Genomic DNA, 20,507 nt, shown 5'->3' on the forward strand with positions numbered 1-20,507 from the left:
AGGTGGAGCCGGTTGCACCTGCAGGGCCTGGTCCCAGCAGGGAAGCCCAGGCGTGGGCTGTGGGGCTGTGGTGTGTGAGGGCAAGCTTCCTTTAAGGGCAGAGCAGAAGGCTTTCACAGAGCAGGGAGCTGGGAGAGGGTGATGTGCAGAGGGCTGGCTCAGCACTGCTGGCAGAACAAGCCACTGGATATTTGGTGTAAAGTCCCAGAGCAGCATTTCTGTTTGGCTCTCTTTGCCTGCAGAGCAAACACTGGCAGATTGGAATTCCCACTTGGGCTCTCACCAACTCAAACAGGCTTGGCCAAGGCTTTCAGTTGATTTGCTTGGGGGCAGAAGTGGCTCTGCTTGCCCAGGCCTGGCTGTGGAAAGCAGGACCCTCCTCCTCCTTCCCCCAGCTCCGGGATCCAGCAGAGCTGTCCCCAGATGGCTCGCCCATCTCCATCCTGCCAGCTGGGTGGTTTGGGGCTGCAATGGGATACCCGGGACCTGGGTCTGAGTCTTCAGGTCACACCCAGGCCCTCCCCCAGCTCTTGTAAGAAGGATACGGAATCCAACGTTAGAGGTGTTTGGAAGATGGCTGGATTTTGTTTTTGTTTTTAAACTGCTTGTTGATTCCACCAGCAGGAAGCAGTCTCTATAGTATGGAAATCCGGGCAGGACTGAGACTCTAAGTGTTCCTCTTCAGTCCAACAGTCCCTAAAAATCCAATCCTGAGACGCTGGAAACTGCACATCTTGATGTTTTCCCCAAATGTGGGTGAGACAGGACACCTTGTAAAATGAACCACCCTTCACCAGGTCAGGAGAAGACAGCTCTGAATTCCTAACTAGGCTACTCAGAAAGGAGAGGTAATTGTTGCTGATTCTAGTCACAGGGGTTGGGAAATTAGGAGAAAGGAGCTCAGTGTGATGGGGTGAGAGTTACCAACACACGAGCACCCCACTCTTCCCCACACTCTGCACCAAGAATTTCGTCTGTGCTTGGTCAGCCACATGCTGCACCTTCCCGGAGTTCCAGCTCTGATTTCACTTGAGGCTTGGTGTGATGCTGCCCTAGGGGGATGGGGGAGGCAGGGCTGGAGAGCTGGAAGGAAAGGGAAGCATCTCTGCTTTCTCGGTTGGCTCCTGGCTTCTCCTTCACTGTGGAGAAGCAGGGTAATGGGCAAGGCTCATCGGACCTACACGATAGGAGCCGGGACATGGAGGAGGAAGGAAGTAAAAGCCAAGGCTGGGAGTCAGAGACTTTGGACAGAGGCTCCGACCCAGCTGGAGGGTGAGAATGGAAAGGGGACAAATGGAGACAGCAAGTATCCTTGTAGGGTGACAGCTGGATCCCCACTGATATTCCTTGAGAGAGGCAAATAATGATGGAAATTATTTAGGGATGATTTGTGGTTGCTGAACTGTGTCTTTTATTTATTTGTTTTTATTTTAAAAAATTAATTTATTTTTGGCTGCGTTGGGTCTTTGTTGCTGTGCAAGGGCTCTCTCTAGTTGCGGCGAGTGGGAGCTAATCTTCATTGTGGTGTGCGGGCTACTCATTGCGGTGGCTTCTCTTGTTGCGGAGCACAGGCTCTAGGCACGCGGGCTTCAGTTGTTGTGGCACACGGGCTCAGTAGTTGTGTCGCACAACTACAAGTAGTTGGGCTTAGTTGCTCCGCGGCATGTGGGATCTTCCCGGACCAGGGATCGAACCCGTATCCCCTGCATTGGCAGACGGATTCTTAACCACTGCACCACCAGGGAAGCCCTGAACTGTGTGTTTTAAAAATGGAGCCCTATGAAGAGATTCAACCACGTGGGGTCTGCATCATGTTTGGGTGACGTAAAGATGGCTGTGTGTAATAAGGATCTCTTAGGCTAAAATTGGGATATGTTTAGAGGGCTTTACGAACCACTGACTGAGCTCCCAGCTGTGATCTGAGGCTTCTAGGTGAAGTACCCCTGAGGGTGGTGGCACCAAATGTGACTGGCATTTTGCAAAATGAAACTGAGGTCTCAAAAGGTAGTGTGGAAGAGGCCAGAGCGGGATGAAGAGTCTGCTCTAAAACTCTGAGGAAACTGGAGGTTGACCCCAACTTTTGTAAACTGGTAATGGGGCAATGACCTTTCACAACAGAGGCACCCCACTGCCCAGAGCTCAGTGTCCTGAGAGCACAGCTGCCCCTTGACTCCCTCCTTCCCCACTGGGGCCTTGATGCCTGGGATTGGGGCATGAGATGAAAAGACTCTTTCAAAACATGCTGCTGGGCCAGCGAAGGAGGAGTCCAAGCAGAGGTCAGGCCGAGGTTTCAAAGGTATGGCCTGTTCTCTTTGGCTGTGGAAAATACCGCCTTCTGTTTTATCAGTAGTTCTGTTTAAGACACTTTGACATACATGATTTGAATCTCATAACAACACTTGGGTACTTTCATTACCCCCATTAAACAGGTGGCAAAACTGAGGTTTGAAGAGGCAATGTAACCTACCCAAGGCTGTATAACTAAGGGGGAAGAGCCAAGCATGTCTGGCTCTAACTGCTCTGCTATAATACGGTGCAACGTCCTCTAGGGAATTGTTATCCTCATCTTATAGGTGGACAAGCGGCGCTCAGAGAGACTGTTACTTGGCAAGATCATCACTGGAGGGCAGAGTTAGTATTTGAACGCAGTCCACACATGTCCCCCTCTGCTCTACTGTCTCACAGCAACCTTGTTCTTTCTTATCAAAGCTATTTTTTGAACCTTAAAAATCAAGACCTAATTCCCTCCTGAGCAGGGCCTGCCTCTGGGAGGAGGGAAGGTGGTCTCTCAAACGGGTCTCATTTAGCCAGTTTCCTGGCACCTTCTTGCTGCCTGGTGGAAGCTCTGAAGTGTGCTGGTCCAGCGGCTCCTAGGTCAGGAGCCCTGGGAGCTCCAGAGGTGGAAAGGGCAACAGGAAGCAATCAGTGTGTGGCACCTAATCAGGAAATTATAGCTTGGGCAGAAGAGGGGTTTGGCTTAGAAGTCACCCTTTCCTGGGTTTCAGTCAAGCAGGCCCACAGGGAGGCTTGGCCGGCCGATGGGACGTGCTGAGCAGGTGTGAGCTCAGCAGGCAGGATAAACCAGCCTCGTCATTGCTGCCCAGGAGGCTGGCTTCCTAGGTGGGGATGATGTATTCCATCCTTTCTGGCCCCCTGCCTGCTCCTGTACCCACTGATACCTCATCAGCAAGGGGAGAAGCTGTGGGCATCAGAGGGGGTACTTTGGGAGGTTCTTGACCTGAGTCGGTGACTTTTTACCTGATTCTTGAATAAGCAAGTGGAAAAGGTGTGAAAGAAGTGTCAGGTGGAAAAAGCCAGGTGCAGAACTGTACATGCATGACACCATTTGTATTTAGAAAAAAAGAAAGTGAGAAATAAATAAAACCACACACACAGTGGCAGTGAGATATTCTTTCAGGTGGCAAGGATGATAGACGAAACCTAGTATTGGCCAGGGTATGGAGATAGCACCCCCGTTCACTTTGGCAGTGCAAATAGGTATGGCTTTTTCAGAAGGCAATGTGGATTAGATTTTATGCATGTGCTCCTATGGCCCAACAGTTTTGCTTATGAAATTATCCTGAAGAGCCAAATGACAAATGCACAGAGATGCAGGGATAAGGATGTTTACTGTGGCCTGTTGTGATAGAAACATAGCAAAAGAAATCAAGGAACTACCTAATGCCCCCTGGTGAGCCGACTGGTTGAATTAGTATGAGTCCCTACATGTGGCCCCTAAAATAGTGATTTGTTGATAAGAATAGATGTTCTTGATATTATATGATTGAAAAAGTGGCTTCTAAAGCAACATGTGATCTGACGTCCTTTATGCAACACTGAGTGAGTGTATGTAGCATATGTGTACATGCACGTGTGTGTGCTGAGCAATGTCTGGAAGGATAATCATATTACTAGTGGTTTGGTGGTCTTGACTTTGTCCTCACACTTTTCTGAACTTTTTGAATTTTAATAAATCAATATGTATTTTATAATCAGGAGAAACAATACAATTTTCATCTTGAAAAAAATGCTGGGAATTCTCTGGCGGGTCAGTGGTTAGGACTCTGCGCTTTCACTACTGGAGCTCGCACTTGATCCCTGGTCGGGAACTAAGATCCTGCATGCTGCACGGTGTGGCCAAAAAAAAAAAGTTAAGCAGTGTGCATGGGTGTGTGCGCGTGTGCATGTGTGTGCGTGCACAGCTGTGCCTGTGGTAGGTGGAAGGGCATTCCAGGCAGAAGGAACCACAGGCACAAAAGAAAGAGGGTGGGAGCTGCGAAGCTGGTGTGGCCACAGCCTGCAGTAAGGGCGAGGGTGGGGCGGAGATTGGGGAAGTACATTGAGCATGATCCTGAGTACCGCAGGTTGGCAATTTGGAAGCAGGGCAGTGACCTGGCCAGATTGGATTCTTGCTTCCTCTCTGAGAATGGCCTGCACCCCTCATCTGGCATTTAAGCCTTCTCTATTCTGTCTCCCCCTTCCTCTCCCCATATCTTCCAGGGCTCCTCTTTGCCCAGCTCATTCTCACCTCCACTCCTGCACACCCATTCCCATCTGCCTGTCCTTCAAGACTCAGCATTAGGCCCCCTCTAACAGGAAGCCTTCCCAGATTGCTCCGGTTAGCCTTGATATCTCCTTTTTCATACTCGCACCCTTGAACTTTCATAACTGACCTTAAATCAGACCATATTTCCTCTAGAACCAGGAGGAGGGCCGTGGACTGAGAGGTTATGCTGTAACACCTGGATGCCAGTGATGGATGGGCTGACATCTGCCAGCATTAGAGTCCTGATGGGGGAGGGAGAAGGCAGGCAGCAGAGACCCAGGAGTTATTTTGAGCCTATCACGTCACAGGCACAGTGCCAAACATTGCACATAGCTTTTCACATTTATCCCCATTGTACAGATGAGGAAACTGAGGCTTAGAGAGGTTATGTGGCAGTAAGTGGTATGGCTCTGAACAGAACCCAGGCTCTGTCTAACTCCAAAGCCCACACTGAACCTCTGTGACCTACTTGTCTCTGGTTCTCATCCCCCCAGAGGTTGGCAGTGCTGGGCCTGTCGTGGGGCCTTCCTGTGCCTTGCTGCCCCAGACCCAGTGGAAATGGATTTCAGGGTGGGAGGCTGATGCCATTTCACTCAAGTGGTAGCTCCTGACCCAGTGGAGGATCTGGGGCAGTGCAGCATCCCTGCTGAGGCCTTGGGAGTGCCACTGTCCCCAGTGACATAAAGCGAGATATTTCCCTGTGGGCCAGCTGGCAGGGGCACTGTGGGGGAATCTGGAGGGGAGGAGCCTGGGCATATTGACCAAGGAAGAGCTTTCCCACTCAGAGATTCTCCAGTAGCAGGAGGTCAGTGAGATGGTAAAGGACAATTTTGTGCCTCTGAAGCAACAGCACACCTGAAAGCCTTACACACTGTTCGCGTCCATGGTCTCTTCAAACCCTGACAGCAAACCCCAAGAGGCAAGCAGGCAGATCCAGTGCCCACTGACAGAAGAGGAAACTCGGGCTCCGGGAAGGGACAGCCAGGCCCCAGGGAGGAGCCCAGCCCAGGGGCTAGAATCCAAGGGGCCCTGGCCTCTCCCGGGCGCTTCCCCCAGCCTAGGCTCAGTGGGTATCCTTGCCTTGATGGGCTGGGCCAGTCTCTGTGAGCCTGCGGGGGCTGCCCGGGGGTGGCCTCAGCGGAGACTGAGGAAGAAGCAAGAAGCTTTGGAGGCGTGGGCACCAAGCTCAGGAGAAGCCATGAACTGTGTGTGCCTGTACTCAGGACCAGCTTCCGAGACTCAGCAGGAGTGCTAGTTTGGGAGATGGAGGGAGGGTCCTTGGCCACACTGTCGCGCGCGCGCGCGCGCGTGTGTGTGTGTGTGTGTGTGTGTTGTCCAAATATAGCCTTTATTAGATCATGTCTACCCAGAGGAAGAGAGGTGTGTGCATGAAAAGGCTGGAATAAGGGTGGGGATCAGCATCCATTCCAGTGTGTCCTGGAAAGTTCCCAGCGAGGCCACAGCGGGAACGGTTTGGGGAAACCCTTGCTGGCCCCGCCACCGCCTGGCAAGCGGCAAAGTGGCCGGCTGCTTTGTGGCTGCAGTGTCTTGGAGGGTTTGCCAAGCACTTTCCGTGAAGTCACTGGGGCATTAAGCCCTTTGTTCAATTAAATGGGTTAATGTGCTTTGTCTGATTCTGATGAATACTAATAATATAATGTGATAATGGCGTTAATGGTGCTCTCAGCCCCGATTATCACACGTGCCGCACTGTCCCAGGCACAGAGGGAGGTGCAGCTCACATTCCCGCGCACTCAGGCCTCATTTTCCACTCATAAAACCCCATTCTTCAAAGCTTTTCCAGCCCAACTCCCTATATCCATTTTCGGGACAAATTACCAACACTTAAAAAAATTGGTCCATTTTGCGTAAAAGCCAAGTCCAAATTACTGTTACTTTCCCCTCTATGTTTTGAAATTTCAAAAAGAGAAGGGTGGGAGCTGAGGGGGACACAGGGGATGGAGAGAGGAGGCAGAAGGGGAAAGAGGGAGAAGAGTGTATGAACAGGGAAAGAAAAATCAAGCTTTCTTGTTTCAGTAAAAACGTATTTCTGGAATGATGTTTCTGTTTACTCAGGCAGAAAAATCAGAAATGGTGTGCTTATTAACCAGGCTAAGTAAGCATGACTATTTTTAGTAGTGCAGTAAAACCTTGGTAATTTGGACCTCTTTAATAAAGATTCCATGATCATGCTGGCTGGCAGGCACACACAGTGTGTGTGTGCACGCATGTGGGTGCACGTGTGTGTGTGAAAGCAAGGGAAGAGTGTAAATAGGTTGCTGAGTTGGAGGATTAGGAGGGCGGGGCTGGGGGATGCAGCGAGGGGACAAAGGGGACAGGAATGGGTACCCTTACGGCTTATGAGAGCCGTTTTTAAACTTTCTCTCTGCTTTGCAACATACAAGAGCATTACAAATTCTTCTCTCTGAACACTCCTCTTGGCACCTACTAATTTGGCATCTGTTTAAAGAAGAAAGTATTTGAAAACAAAAATTTCACTTCTATAAAAATCTGTAAAGGTTTACTTGACACCACCTGTCACACTGGCCTGCCCCCAGCGTGAGGCTGAATCCTGGGGGTTGACACATCATCCCAGGGAGGTGATGACTGACCCCTCTGGGGTGAGGACAGGGACCTGTAGGCAGAAGGCCACTCCCTGTCCTGCAGATCACAGTTCTCTGCATTTTTAAAATAATATTTGATGTTTCATTCCATCAAGACAAAAGTAAGACATGCTTAGTGCAAAAAACTTGGAAAGGAAAAATGAAAAAAAAAAATCCCTTATTTCCCACCACCCAAAGGTAGCTGGTGTTAACACTTTGTTAACACATCCAGAAATTTCTGTGTACATGTGTAAAAATAAAAATGGTACCGTGCTTATATAATGTTCCGTAGCTTGCCTTGTTTAGTGTTTTGACAAAGAAGCTCAGTTTTTTAAAAAAGGCAATGGCCAACCTATTATTTGATTTTATGCTAAACTTATAGAGAAGTCATCGGCCCCATTTACTTTCTCTTGGCCATATAGTAGACACTCAGTAGGGGACGTGTCCTTAATGGGGTCCCACTGCTATGCTGCACAGAGAGATGGAGGATGGGGTGAGGGCCACAAGGGTGTGCAGCTGTAACTGGGGCCTCAAAGGGCACCAGTTGAAGAGGGCGGCAAGGAAAGGTTTCCCAGCAAGCACCACACCAGCTCTGGTAGTGGGTTCAGCCCCCAGGAGTCCTGGGCACCAGTCTCTGAATGCCTCTCTGGATAAGGTAGAGGCATAGACACAGATATACTTTTTGTTTTTTTTAAAGTGTGATAAAATGCACATAACATGAAATTTCCATTTTAACCTTTTTAAAAGTGCACAGTTCAGTGACATTAAGCACATTCATATTGTTGTGCAACCATCGCCACCATCCATCTCCAGAACCTTTTCATCATCCCAAAATGAAGCTCTGTACCCATCAAACACTAACTCCCCATCCCCCTCTCCTCCCTGCCCCTGGCAACCACCATCCTACTTTCTGTCTGTATGAGTTTGCCTATTCCAGGTACCTCATATAAGTGCAATCATACAATGTTTGTTCTTTTGTGTCTGGCCTATTTCACTTAGCATAATGTCTTCAAGGTTCATCTGTGTAGTAGGGTCTGTCAGAATTTCCTTCTGTCTCAAGGCTGAATAGTACTCCATTGTATGTACATACCACATTTGGTTTATTCATCTGTTGATGCGCATGGGTTGCTCCTACCTTTAGGCTATTGTCAATAATGCTGCTATGAACATGGGTGTACAAATATGTGTTTGAGTCCCTGCTTTTGTTTCTTTTCGGTATGTACCCAGAAGTGAATTTCCGGATCGTGTAGTAATTCTGTTTATTTTCTTTTAGGGAATCACCATACTGTTTTCCACAGCGGCACCATTTTACATTCCTACCAGCAATGCACAAGGGTTCTAATTTCTCCACATCCTTACCAACACTTGTTATTTCCTGCTTTTTTGGTAAGAGCCGTTGTAATGGATGTGTAGTGGTATCTCATTGTGGTTTTGATTTGCATTTCCCTAATGACTAGTGATGTTGAGCATCTTTTCGTGGGTTTATTGGCCATTTGTCTTCTTTGGGGAAATGTCTGTTCAAAGTCCTTTGCCCATTTTTGAATTTTTGTTGTTGTTGTTGTTCAGATACACTTTTAAAAGCAGCTCCAGGAGCTGCCTGTGCTGAGAGCGGGGAGGGAGGGAGTGAGAGGAGGAGGGAAAGAAGCAAGAGAAGAGAGAAAGGAGTGGGGAGAGGGAGGAAGGCCAGGATATGTCTTGTGGACTGAGGTATAAAGGAAGGCAGCCCTTCACTTCATTTATTCAGCAGATCGTTACTGAGCACCGACTGTGTGCAGACACTCTCCACACATTGCTGTCCACACCTGTTTGCCGCTACATCCTGGCTCTCAGGGGCTGCAGTGACCCTGCCTGCGGGAGGCCGTGCCCACAGAAGTTAAGCCACAGGCTCTGCCTGCAGTCAGACAGGCTGGGATCCAAGGCTCTAAAACTGCGTGCCTTTGGACAGGTCACATGACACCCCAAGCCTTAGCTTCCTCATCTAGAAAACGAGGCTCACAAGATAAATAAAACACATACAGCGCACAGAGCAGGGGAAAGCGCATAGTGAGGCGTGCGGCCACGTGATCGATCACCCAGAGAAGCTTTCATCTGCCATGAAGGCCATCCTGCTCTCTGCCTCCACCCTGGTCCAAATGCAGCTTCCTGCACCTTGACCTGCTCCTCGGCAGCGTCCTGATTCATGGGATCACAGGCTCCCCAACCTGGCTGAGCACTGGCACTGTGTCTCCTGGGTGCCCTGTAGCCTCTCGATCAGTGGGCACCGGCTCTGGGTTACACAGCCAGTTGGGAGGCAAGGCCCAGGGCCCTGTGAAGGCAACACAGGAGTGTGAAGACTGGGGTTCCCTTGGGAGAGGGGCAAGGAGGCAGATCGGCAAGGGCTGAGAGGAAGCCTGGGAGGCAGATTGGAAGTGCCCATCTAGGAAACGAGAAGCTCGTAACACTGAACGAGACAGGAGTTTGGATTTCATGGTTGATGTCCCAGGGCCCAGCCTTCACCAGGAAGCTTCTCTGTGTCCCCGCCTGCCCACCTCATTCTGCTGCCCACACCGAGGGCTTCCTCAGTCCCAGCTGTCACCTGTGTCCTCCGCTCCTCTCCCACCTAGCCGAAGGAGCTTGGCAAAGGCAAATCCTGGGGCCTGGGGCCTTTTTCCTCTCTCCCAGAGCACAGCTGAGTCCAGCCTCTGGACACGAATTATAATGATCTCCCCCGCCACCCCCACTCCCTAGCCCAACACCAATGTGATTCCCATCAGGAGAGTTACAGGGGGCCCAAGTCTAGGATGGTTGCAGGGGTGGAATGGAGTGGGGAAGGTAAGGCAGGTGGGGAAATCAGCAGGACTGTCAAACATGACTCACATTCATGGCACCCAGCAAAGCTGGAGGGAAATCCAAGTTGGGCCCCAAATGACATTTTCAGAAATGACCTGTTGAGAATCTTAAGAGATGCCATATTAATGTGGAAAGTGGGGGACAGGGCCCTCAGGAGGAGAGGCAGGACATCTCACTTTAATAATAATAACATCAAGAATAACAATTCCAACATCAATAGCAATTTACTGAGCACTTACTATATGCCAGCACTTTATGTGCATTATCTCATTTAATCCTTTAGACAGCTGTGTGAAGTGATTGTCATCATTCCTTTTTACTGAAGAGGTAACAGGCTCAGAGAACTTAATTAAGCCTCTTGTCCAGGGCAACTCAGAGGTAGCGCCAGAACTCAAACTCTCGCTCTCAAAGACCACAGCAAAAGTTCCTGCGGATGCCAGAGCCAAGTAACTGGCCCAGGAAATGGGGAGGTCCCTGGGCAGAAAACCACCCTCACTCTCATTTCCCAGACTGGCCCTCTTGGTGACTGAGGTCCCACTGCTATTTCCTGGGGCGGCAGCAGGCTGAGGCATGTGGAGCTGAAGGGCCACCCAGAGCCACCTCTAGGGCTTGGACTCCCCAGGCAATGCCCCTCTGCAAGGCAGCTTTTCCAGCTGTGATTTCCCCCTCCCCCTCCAGGTGACTCTGGTGGCCCAGAGGGAGTGCCATAAAGCTAGGGGAGGTGACTCGGCTCCTCTCCCTCAATGACCAGGCACTACAGGGGTTGCGCACAGTGGCTCACCCCATTCTCCTTTGGTGCCCACAGTGCCTTCAAACCAGTGCTGGGCACCAGCCTCTTGCCCTCTTGTCCCTAATTCATGGCCCCTCTAAATCTGCAGCGGCCCTCTGGGGGTCACTTTGTCAGTACCAAGTAAGAACAAATCTGCTTTTCTATTTCCTGTGGGCCAGTCCTGTGTGGCCAGCAGAAATTATGATCTATTCAAGGTCAGACACCCTCCCCTGCCATGGTGCCCATGGTGCTTGGCATGGGGCAGCCCAGTGCAGAAGGTAGAGAGTGGGGAGTGACTGGGTTTGAATCCATTCCATCACTTCCTGCTGTGTGGCTTCTTTAAGCCTCAGGGGCCTCATCAGGGAAAGGGGATAATGAGGATCGTTCTCATAGGGCTGCGGTGCAGGTGAAAGGGGCTCATCTATGAGAAGCGTGCACTTAGCAGAGAGCCCTGGACCCCGAATGGGCTCAGTATATGATACCGCTTGCCACTGAAGACGGAGATGGCGCCACCTCCCCCGCCCCGAACAGCCTTGCCTGACTATCCTGTTTGAAGCAGGACTTTCATTTTTTTCTTACTCGCAACACCATGTTCTTTTTCTTCAAAAGCACTCACTCCAGTTTGTAATTATACGTGTTTGTTTACTTGTCCATGAGAGCAGGGACTGTGTCTGTTTCCCACTTCTCCATCCCCAGCACCAAGGGCAGAAGCACAGTAAATGAAGCCTCCCCAGTCTTCTTCAGGCAGAGCAGGACTAGGACTTTCTGCCTTTTCTCAGAGGACTTGACTTTCAGAACCCCGTGTGTTCCTCATCCCCCCCCTCCAGAGATGACCCTGCAGTTGGTGTAGCTGGGGAGGGCTGGGTACTATCTGCAGGCACAGAATAGATGGGGGGGCCCAAGGCTGGGTCCTGCACTCACCTTGTTGGCCATGGTCCTTGATGGATGATGGGGTCATTCTGGACTGCTTCTCCCTTTCCTCCTGGCTGCGGCTGTTTGGCCTGTGGCCCCACCTCCACACTAAGTCTCTACCAGAGCTCCTCTTCAGCCCTCCTCTCACCTGAGACCGGGCCTTACTTTCAGAGAGGCGTCTCTGCCTCCTGCTTCTCCCCAGTCCCACCTCCTTCTAGGTCTCCCTTGCCTCCTGCTCTCAGCTGAGACCAGGGGCCCCTGGCCTTGGCAGATGTGTGAGGCTGGGGGAGGCACTCTGAGTCCAGATGTGATTGTGTTTATGTTTCCAGAGAGTGAGGGGTCGGAGCTCTGGACTGCAGCCGTTGGGGGAGGGGTGGTCTGGCTCCAGCCCCCTGCCCCAACCTTTCCTCCCCCCTCCTCCCTCCTCCAGCCTGTGTATCTGGCCCTGTCCTTCTCAGAACCCTTCACTCCAAGTCCTACAGCATCAGGCTGAGCCATCCTCCAGCAAGGACCCCTCCTCACTCCTCATCTGAAGGTGAGAAGACCAGTGGAAAGATGCCTGGCTTTGGAATCCGTGTGACCTTGGCCCAGTGCATAGTGTGATGGAGCCTTGGTTCCATCATCTGTATAATAGGGACAACGCTCCTGACCTCAGAGGCAGTGTTGACCTGGTTTAGGAATGTGCGCACAGGGCTCTCCAGCTATTAGCTCATGACTAAGCCCATGGCTGTGCCCCACTCCCATCTAGGGCTTGCCTCGGTCCAGCTCCAGGGCAGTGACAATCACAAGGTGATTCTAAAGCAGAATACCAACCCTTCCTTCCTCCCCCGCTACAGCTGCAGACATTTTGTTTTGCCATTAGAAGTGACTTGCTTAAGGGAAGCAGAATTTTACAGGCAGTTTACAGGCTGGTCTTGTTCAGTAGTTTCTAAAAGTCGGGGGAGGGTGGCGGCAGGATCGACCGATAACTTGGGATGTAAGGTAAGTGAGAAGTGAGTTCTGTGTGATGGACACTTTCACCGGAACAGCCATATGCCCCTGGGTGGGATTTCGATGTGGAGGCCCTGGCTCGACTCTGGCGGATCCAGCACCCTCGGTCCTCCTGGAACAGCCAGAGCAGGGCTCAAGGTGGGGGCACCGGGCCTATAGGAGAACAGGCAACCCCAGGTCTAAAGAGGCTCTCAGCGGCTCCCACCGCCAAGCTCCCAGCAGACGAAGGCCGCGAAGCTCCCTAAAAGCCTGGAGGGTCACTTGCAGACCCAGTCTGGGAAGAGCCTGCAGAATCCGGCGGTCGGGTAGGGCGGGTGGTCCAGGCTAGAGCGGCCCTCGCGCCGCGCCGGGAGGCTGAGCCGCACCGCCGATGAGTATCGGGCGCGCGGCCGCGGCCGCGCACGCGGAAAGGGAGCTCGGAGCGCCGGGCTGCGCCCTCAAGGGAGCCGGGTTGAACTGGTCTGGAATGGTGGTGGGGAAGCGGGGGTAGGGTCTTCTGGCGGGGTCGGCTTCGGCTCTTCTCTCCTACTCGCAGGGCCCACGGGGGTGCAGTTCCCTTTCTACCCGCCTTCCCTCCAAGACCGAATGAAGCAGTCAGGGCTCGGCAGTGGTTAGCACGCTCGTACTATGGTTTTAATAGATGTACATGGACAAGTCGATATAGACAGATTTATAATTCTATACAGTCAGTCCGACATACACAAGGACGCTGTAAACAGGGGCGCGGGCCGGAGAGCGGGTGTGCAAAGTGGGCACGGCGTGGGGCCCTGGCCGCTCCCCGAGCTCTCCCGGCTCGACTCTTGCACGGCGGGCGGTGAGGCGGCGGCTCCTCGCCGGACAGGCGGGCCACCTTCTAGCCGGGAGCTGAGGGGAGGGCCTGGGCTTGCGGCAAAGCTTGGGGGCTGGGATGCTCCGAGACGAGCACTCCGCATGCTCCCGCCTCGTCCGCACCGCCAGCTGCGGCTCCTTGGCCTTAAAGTAAGCTTCCGGGGCGCGAGGCAGGCAAGGGCTCTTCGAGGCGCGCTGGGGCCATTAGTACGACTCCACGGCGAGATCCCGACCCTGGACTGGGTACCGTCATCCCTGGCCCAACGCCCGTGCCAACTTGGATCCGGATCGAGCTAAGGTATGCTCGGCCGGGCCCAGCTCGGACGGGGCGTCTTGGTTCGCACCTGGCCGGGGCCCAGGCTTGCCGGGGGTCCGCGCTCCAGTTCGCAGGCGGGAACGCGGGCTACGGGGCGTCTCCTCCGGGCCGCCGGCCTCGGCGCTCGCCTCCCGCGCCGCGTCCCCTCCGCAGTGTGGCCCACGGGGCCCCGAGCGAGCACGCACCACCCGCGCCATCCCGAGGAAAATTGCAACGCATCCGTTTTTTCGCGGCACTTTTCTCCGACGTCTTTTTGCTTTGTCTTGTTTTGGAGGGCAGAGTGGGGTCCAGGAAAGCAAACACAAAACCAAGCCGGAGGTGGGGAGGTGGGGAGCAGGGGGCCGCGCAGGCGCCAGGTCCTCCGCGCCCGCACCCGACCCGGTCCCGGCCCCGGCGCTGTGCCGGCCGCCGGCCCGCGTGGCCCGGCTGGGCGGTCAGCTGTTGTACTGGCACGCATTGAGGCCCGAGGCCGGGCCCTGCAGGCCGCCGTAGCCGAACGACGAGTGCTGCTTGGACTTGAGCCGCAGGCTGGCTAGGCTCGAGTTGCACGTGTCCCGGTAGACGCTGTAGGGCGAGGCGGGTGTGCCGTAAGGGCAGGCGCCCGGTGACATGGCCGAGTTAAGCGAGGAGCCGGTGAGGTTGTTGATGTTGTTGAGGCCCGAGTTGGGCATGCCGGGCACAGCGCCCGGGCCCATGCTCGACGGCATGGTCATGGAGGAGATGGAGCTGGGGGCCGAGAACATGGACTGCGACGACAGCGGACTCATGGAGTTGAAGAAGGTGAAGCTCTTGGTGGAGAGCGGCGCTGGTGCCAGGCTCTTAGCGGCCCAGTTGTTGTAGGAGTAGCCAGCGGCGTACACGTCCTCGTAGGGCTGCACCAGGCCGCTGAACTGCGGCACGTAGCCGCCCTTGCACAGGTCCAGCTGCTGGTTACGCTCGCGCTTCCGCCACTTGGCTCGCCGGTTCTTGAACCAGACCTAGGGGAGGGGGACAGGAGAAGGGTCAGGGCTGCCGAGGGCGGGAAGACGCCTCCACCTCCCCCGCCCCGCCCCGAGGCCTCCGCCCGCTTCCTTCTCTCCGAATACCGTTTCTTTTCTTCGATATTTCCACCCCTGCCTTCTCTCCATAATGGTTCCTTTCCTGTCTCCAGAAAATATTAGTCTTTTCCTTTTTCTGATCTTTATCCTCTTCCCCCAATTAAATCTGGTTTCTTCTAATACGGATCCTCTTTTTTAAAAAAATTTTTTTAAACAAATATTTGTTTTCTTTCTTCCTCTCTCAACCAGGTCATCTTCTGCCTTCTCCCGTAAACGGTTCCCCATCTATCTCCTAAATACTCCATCCATTTTCTTCTTCCTCGAATACAAAAGGTAGTTTTCTTTCTTGAAATATAGGACCTTGCAACTCCTCTCATTCTTCAGTCTATTTTCATTCCTCAGATAGTCTGTTTCCATCTTTATTGGTAATATTTGATATTATCATTTCTGCCTCAAATGTTTATTTTCGTTCCGTCCACCCCACTGTCTGAACCATTTTCTTCTCCCTCAAACAGTCCATTTTTCTTCGTTATCCCCAATTTTTGATCCTTTTGATTCTTCTGCAAATATTTAGTTTTTTTTCTTCTTTCCAAATATCTGACCTTCACTGTTTCTCTTAAATGGTTGATTCTTTAGTTTTTTTCTCAAGTACTTGATCCTTTTGCTTCTCCCTTAAATATTTAATTTCTTTCCTGCTACCTAAATACACGCCAAATATGTTTTTCTGCAAATATTTAATTTCCTTTCACTTCTTACTAGTTTCTCTCCACTCTCCCCCTCCACTTTTCCTCACAAAATTGTTAGAATCTCTTCTTTCCCACCTCCCAGTGCTTGCCGGTCCTCATCTAGTCCCAGCCCTTTGCCCTCCGCAGCCCTCGACCAGCCCGGGGCTGTATCCCTACCTCTCTTGCTGGACCCCTGCATCTCAGCCTTCTCCATCCCCAGCACTAGCGTTGCCTGATTCCACCCCCACCCCACCCTACCCGTACCACCGTAAACCCCAGGCAGGCTTAGTGAGTTCAGGATTACTGAGTGCTGTCTTCACTCTCTATCCCACTGGGCTGGCCAGCCTGACTTGGGGAGGAGTGAGAGCTGGGGTTACAGCAGGGAGTCTGTGGCCCAGGTGGGATTTTGGTTTAGCTTGGAACATGCTCCCAATATCTGATTAAATATTTGCAGTACCCAGAGAAGAAGTGATTCTCTTGCTGCTCTGGCAGGAAAGCCATGTTTTCACTGGGAACCAAAGGGTGAGAAGAGGGAGGGTGCAGTCCTGTCTTGAGTTGGAGACCTTACATCTCCAAAGGGATTCGGCCTGAGGCTCACTCAATCCACCAGAGCTACCCCCCTCCTTACCTGAACCCAGCCCTACAGGAAAGGGCATTAGGGAAAGGGTTCAGCTACAGACTGGCCGAATGGCTGAGAAAGAGGTGGAGAAATTCCTGAGATTTTGGAGAAGCAGCATGCGGGTGGGACCACTGCCCCAGGAAGTTTTGAGACCCCCCCAAGCCTACGCTCTTATCAGGCCTCTCTCAGGCTGCCAGGCGGTATCTGCCTTTCCCTTTCGTTTTCGCGGGAAGGCGCCAGCGGCTCGGAGGTCCCAGCGGCGGGGAATCCTCTGCTCAGTCTAGGAGGCAACAGCCGAGCGGGTTCTGGGCTCTGCAGGGCAGGGGAACGTCCCTTGGGGACACAGGTCTTTGGGCGGGGGCTGAGGCAGAGCCCGAGGGTCAGGTAGGATGCGGGTCAGAGAGGGATCCGAGGCGGCAGCAGCCGAGGGGTGCTAGCACCAAATGGCTCTGCAGCAGCTGGGTAGACCGGGGCCTAAGGTGGAATCGCCTCTGGTGGAGGCAGGCCTAAGGTGGAGCAGGTCTGAGTGTGGGAAAGAGTGATAGTCTGAGCGCGGGTCTAAGCTTTCAAGGGCTGCGCTGGGCCGGCTGGCAGCCTTCTGCGCGGGTCCCCTTAGGCGCGCACCCCGCGCTCACCCTCACGCGTGGCTCGGTGAGGTTGGTCCACACGGCGATCTCCTCCCGCATGCTCATGTCCGGGTAGCGGTTCCTCTGGAACGTGGCCTCCAGCTCTTGCAATTGCTGGCTTGTGAAGTGCGTGCGTTGCCGCCGCTGCTTCTTCTTCTTGGCGGGGTCCTCCACACCGCCGCAGCCTGCGCCGCCCGCACTGCTGTCCTCGGGCCCCTTGGGTTCCCCGCTGCGCTCCTTCTCTGAAGCAGGCAGGACGGGGCGCCAGTCACCTCGGGCTTATGCCCTTTTGCACCCCATCCCGGCTCCACCGAAGCGCCCGTGGTCAGCCCTGGCGGGGCCCGCCCTCCCGCCAGGGCCCCTGGAATTGTACCCATTGGAAAGAGCCCGCCTCTGCCGGGTAGGGTAGGCAGTAGTCACCTCTGATCAGGCTCGTCTGGGAGAAGAGCCCAGGAGTCGGAGACGTGGGCCTAGGTTCCTAGCTGCGCAGGGCCTGCTCTCATAGCTCGGCTCATGCTGGAGCTCTGCTGTTGATGTCACCCGAAAATGTACATTTTTTAGGGCTGTTGGGGTTCTAAATCAGAGGGGATCTCTGCTTTTCTGAACTAGGATCAAATCTTTCTAGCCTGAAGCTGGGGGGTGGGTGGAGCAAGAGCCAGGCAGTGGCCTGCAGCCCCTCCAATTTCTTTTCCCCAGGGCCGTGTGGGAGCCCTACCGGGCAGGCACAACACAGCCGGGTTCTCGGCCTTAGCTCCAGGCCTCAAGTCCCAAGGCACAGAAAATCCCTCTGGCAGCAGCCAGGCAGCCCAGACCCACAGACTCTGTCTAGGTGACCTGGGGGCTCTAGCCTCTCTCTCTTTGAAGCTACACAAACAACATGCAGTTATAGAAACATTGAAACATAAAGAAAAAGAATTTAAAAACAAAACACAGAAGCCCAGAAAAGCTCACAGCTCTATGCCTAAAAACATAGAAAGGGTCACAAATTCTTAAAAATAGGCAGGTAGAAACACAGCAAATGCAGATTAAGAAGCCAGAAACCTCCGTGCAAACACACCCCTAACTAAATACAGTGCTGTTAAGTGTATAAACTCCAGGCAGACACAGGCATTTATTTATCTGGGATTAAAAAAAAAAATCAATGTACTGTTGTAGATAGATTTTTTTAACCCCTTCCCGATAATGCCCTTCTAGAGATAATTTTTAAATCCCAGGGAAATACAACACTATAGTTAGATAACTTAAATTCCCCAAATAACATCACTGTAAATGGATTTTGAGACAATCCCGGAGAAAAGCGCCATTTTGGATTGACTTTTTAAAATCTCCCGAAGAATAATGTTGCATGTAGATATTTTAAATTCCAGAGAAATATATCTAGTATAGCAATTCTTTCTATAACGAAAAATACAGTTAATTTAAAAAATTTATTCTCATAGACTTGGGTTTTTAGAGCAATCTATGACTATGTATTTCTCTGGGTTTTAAAAATAAAAACCAACCAAAGGCCACGATTAAAACTTTTGAAAACAGAAGTACCGTCCAGCGTTGATTGTTTTATTAACCAAGCAAACAGAACCTCTCAGAGAAAGTCACTTAGGGATGCAAAACAGAAATAAATAGAGATTAAAAACTCGTAGAGAAACACTCAGCGGTGGATTAAGAAATGAACGCAGAAGAGGCGCCCACGGCCGGGGGAGTGGGGAGCTCGGAGGCGGCGCCGAGCTAAGACCGCGAGCGCGGGAGCCGTTCGGAGACCCTGGAGCCCGGGCAGGGCCGGGTATTGGCCTCATCACTGCCCGCGCCGCCCACCCGCCGGCCCAGTAGCTGGCGCGGGGAAAAAAAGCTTGAGCTCGGGCAAAAAGGCAGCGCGGAAGGAGACTTGGCCGAGCAGAGTCGGAGCCCTGGACCCGCGGCCTGGAGGCTCCGGGCGCCGGCGGAGCACGTGGGGCAGGGATCCCTCTTTTAGGCGGTCCTGACCGGAGCCGGGTCGCCCCTCTTGGCCCACTCGCCCTCGCTGTCCTCTCTTTTCCCTTTACTTAAGGTTGTTTTTCTCCCCCCCCCCAGTTTGCTTTTCCGACTTTTCCCGCCACCTTCTCTTAGGTCTCTCCCTCTCAGTCAGTCGCCCACAGTCTGTCGGGGTGTCTGTACTCTCTCTCTCTGGGCACTTTCTCTCGCCCGCCGCTCATTGCTTTCTGATCTGCTCCTCTCCTTCGGTCCAAGCGGCCCTTCGACAACCGTTTGCGCAAGCCTAACTTTTCTCCCCGTTCTAGTTGCTCCTGATCAAGAGGGGCTGTCATTCCGACCCTCCGGTTGTAGGTTCGTGCATCTGCAGGTCACTTGGCGGGTGGGCACCGCGTGGAAGTGCCTTCGAAAAGCACTAAATTTCCGCTTCATAAAGCGCCTACTTGTCCGCGTTCACCGTCAGGTGGAGAATGGGAAAAGGAAAGGTCCCGAGGCTTCTTGGGGCGTAGAGCGAGCGTGACTGTGCGGAGCGGGCGCCAGGCCCTGCTCCCGGCTCCCTGCACCCGGGCAGGCTCCGTGCGCGCCTCGCGGGCAGCCGCGCTTACCTGGTAGCTCCGTGTCGGACGACTCGCTGGCGGAGTTCTCGAGCGGCTCGCGGGGGTCGGCGGCGCGGGTTAGGTGGAAGGTGGGCCCCATGTCGTGCGGCGGCGGCGGCGGCGGCCGGAGCCCCTCCGGCAGCCGCTCCAGGCTCATGCCCCCCTTGAAGGCGTCCATGGAGGCGGGGACCGCGGCGGGCGCTCCGGGGGCCGGAGCTGGGCGCGCCCGGCCGCCCTGGCTGCGACCTGCGAGGACAAGAGCGCAGCGCCTAAGCGGCCGCCCCCCAGGGCTTCCCGCGCCCGAAACGACGCCGCGCCCGCCCCATGGACCGCCCGGGGCTGCGGGGCCAGGCGGGCGGCAGCGGCAGCGGTTTCCCGCGACCGGGAGCCCGGCTTCGCGCTCCGCGCTGCCCTCCCGCCGCTCGGGCCTCAGCCGCCCGCCCGGCCCCGGTTCCGGCTCCCGATCCGGGGCCGGTTTCTAAGGCTCCGGACGGCGCCGGCAGAGTCTGTCTTAAAGCGACAGCGCGCACGCCAGGTTCCAGCAGTCCCTGCGCCAGGGGTGGTGGGTGGGGTGGGCCTGGGTGGGAGGGGGCTGGGAGGGAGGGAGGGAGCGAACGAGCGAGCGAGGGAGCGCGGGCGGAATCCAGCCCCGAGCCGCCCGCTCGGCCGCGCCCTCTCTGCCGCCCTCCCTCCCTCCCTCACTGCCTCGCCCGCGCCCTCCCCCTCCGCAGCCACCTTCCCGCCGCCTCCCCCCTCCCGCGGCCTCGCCGCGCCTCACCCTCCTTCCCCGGTGACACACTGAGTTCTCCCGCGGCCGCACAAAAGAAACGCATCTGGCCTGCAAGTCCCGCGCGGCTCGTGCCCACCTCAAGCCCCAAATGACTTGTTTCGCTCAGAATCAACTCCTGTCTGGGCCGCCTCGAAGTCCCGAGCCCCCGGCGGGAACAGCCCAGGATGAGTGAATGTTCACCAAGGAGGATCGCACCGACCGGGCGCCTGCGAGCCAGCACCAGGGTGGGGGCAGAGCCCGGGGCTCGTTCTGGCAGCTCCCAGCGGCGTCCTCGTCGAGGGGCCACGGCCCCTCCTTACCCGGCCTCTTCTCCCGGGACCTGAGCCAGGATGAGTGACAGCAGCCTGCGCTCTAAT

At 54.2% G+C, this 20,507-nt stretch overlaps 1 protein-coding gene across 1 annotated transcript; it reads right to left on the minus strand.

Annotated features, from left to right (window-relative positions):
• Window positions 1–13,263: 13,263 nt before the first annotated feature.
• On the minus strand, window positions 13,264–19,906 carry PITX1 (paired like homeodomain 1). The gene is made up of 3 exons (XM_024123117.2): window positions 19,371–19,906; window positions 16,810–17,042; window positions 13,264–14,770 (listed from the first exon to the last, which is right to left on the minus strand). The coding sequence occupies exons 1-3, from the start codon at window positions 19,537–19,539 to the stop codon at window positions 14,228–14,230; spliced, it is 945 nt and encodes a 314-aa protein (XP_023978885.1). The 5' UTR covers window positions 19,540–19,906; the 3' UTR covers window positions 13,264–14,227.
• Between the last annotated feature and the right edge of the window lie 601 nt (window positions 19,907–20,507).

The sequence above is a fragment of the Physeter macrocephalus genome, chromosome 8 (assembly GCF_002837175.3).
Source record: "Physeter macrocephalus isolate SW-GA chromosome 8, ASM283717v5, whole genome shotgun sequence".
Taxonomy (NCBI): Eukaryota; Metazoa; Chordata; class Mammalia; order Artiodactyla; family Physeteridae; genus Physeter; species Physeter macrocephalus.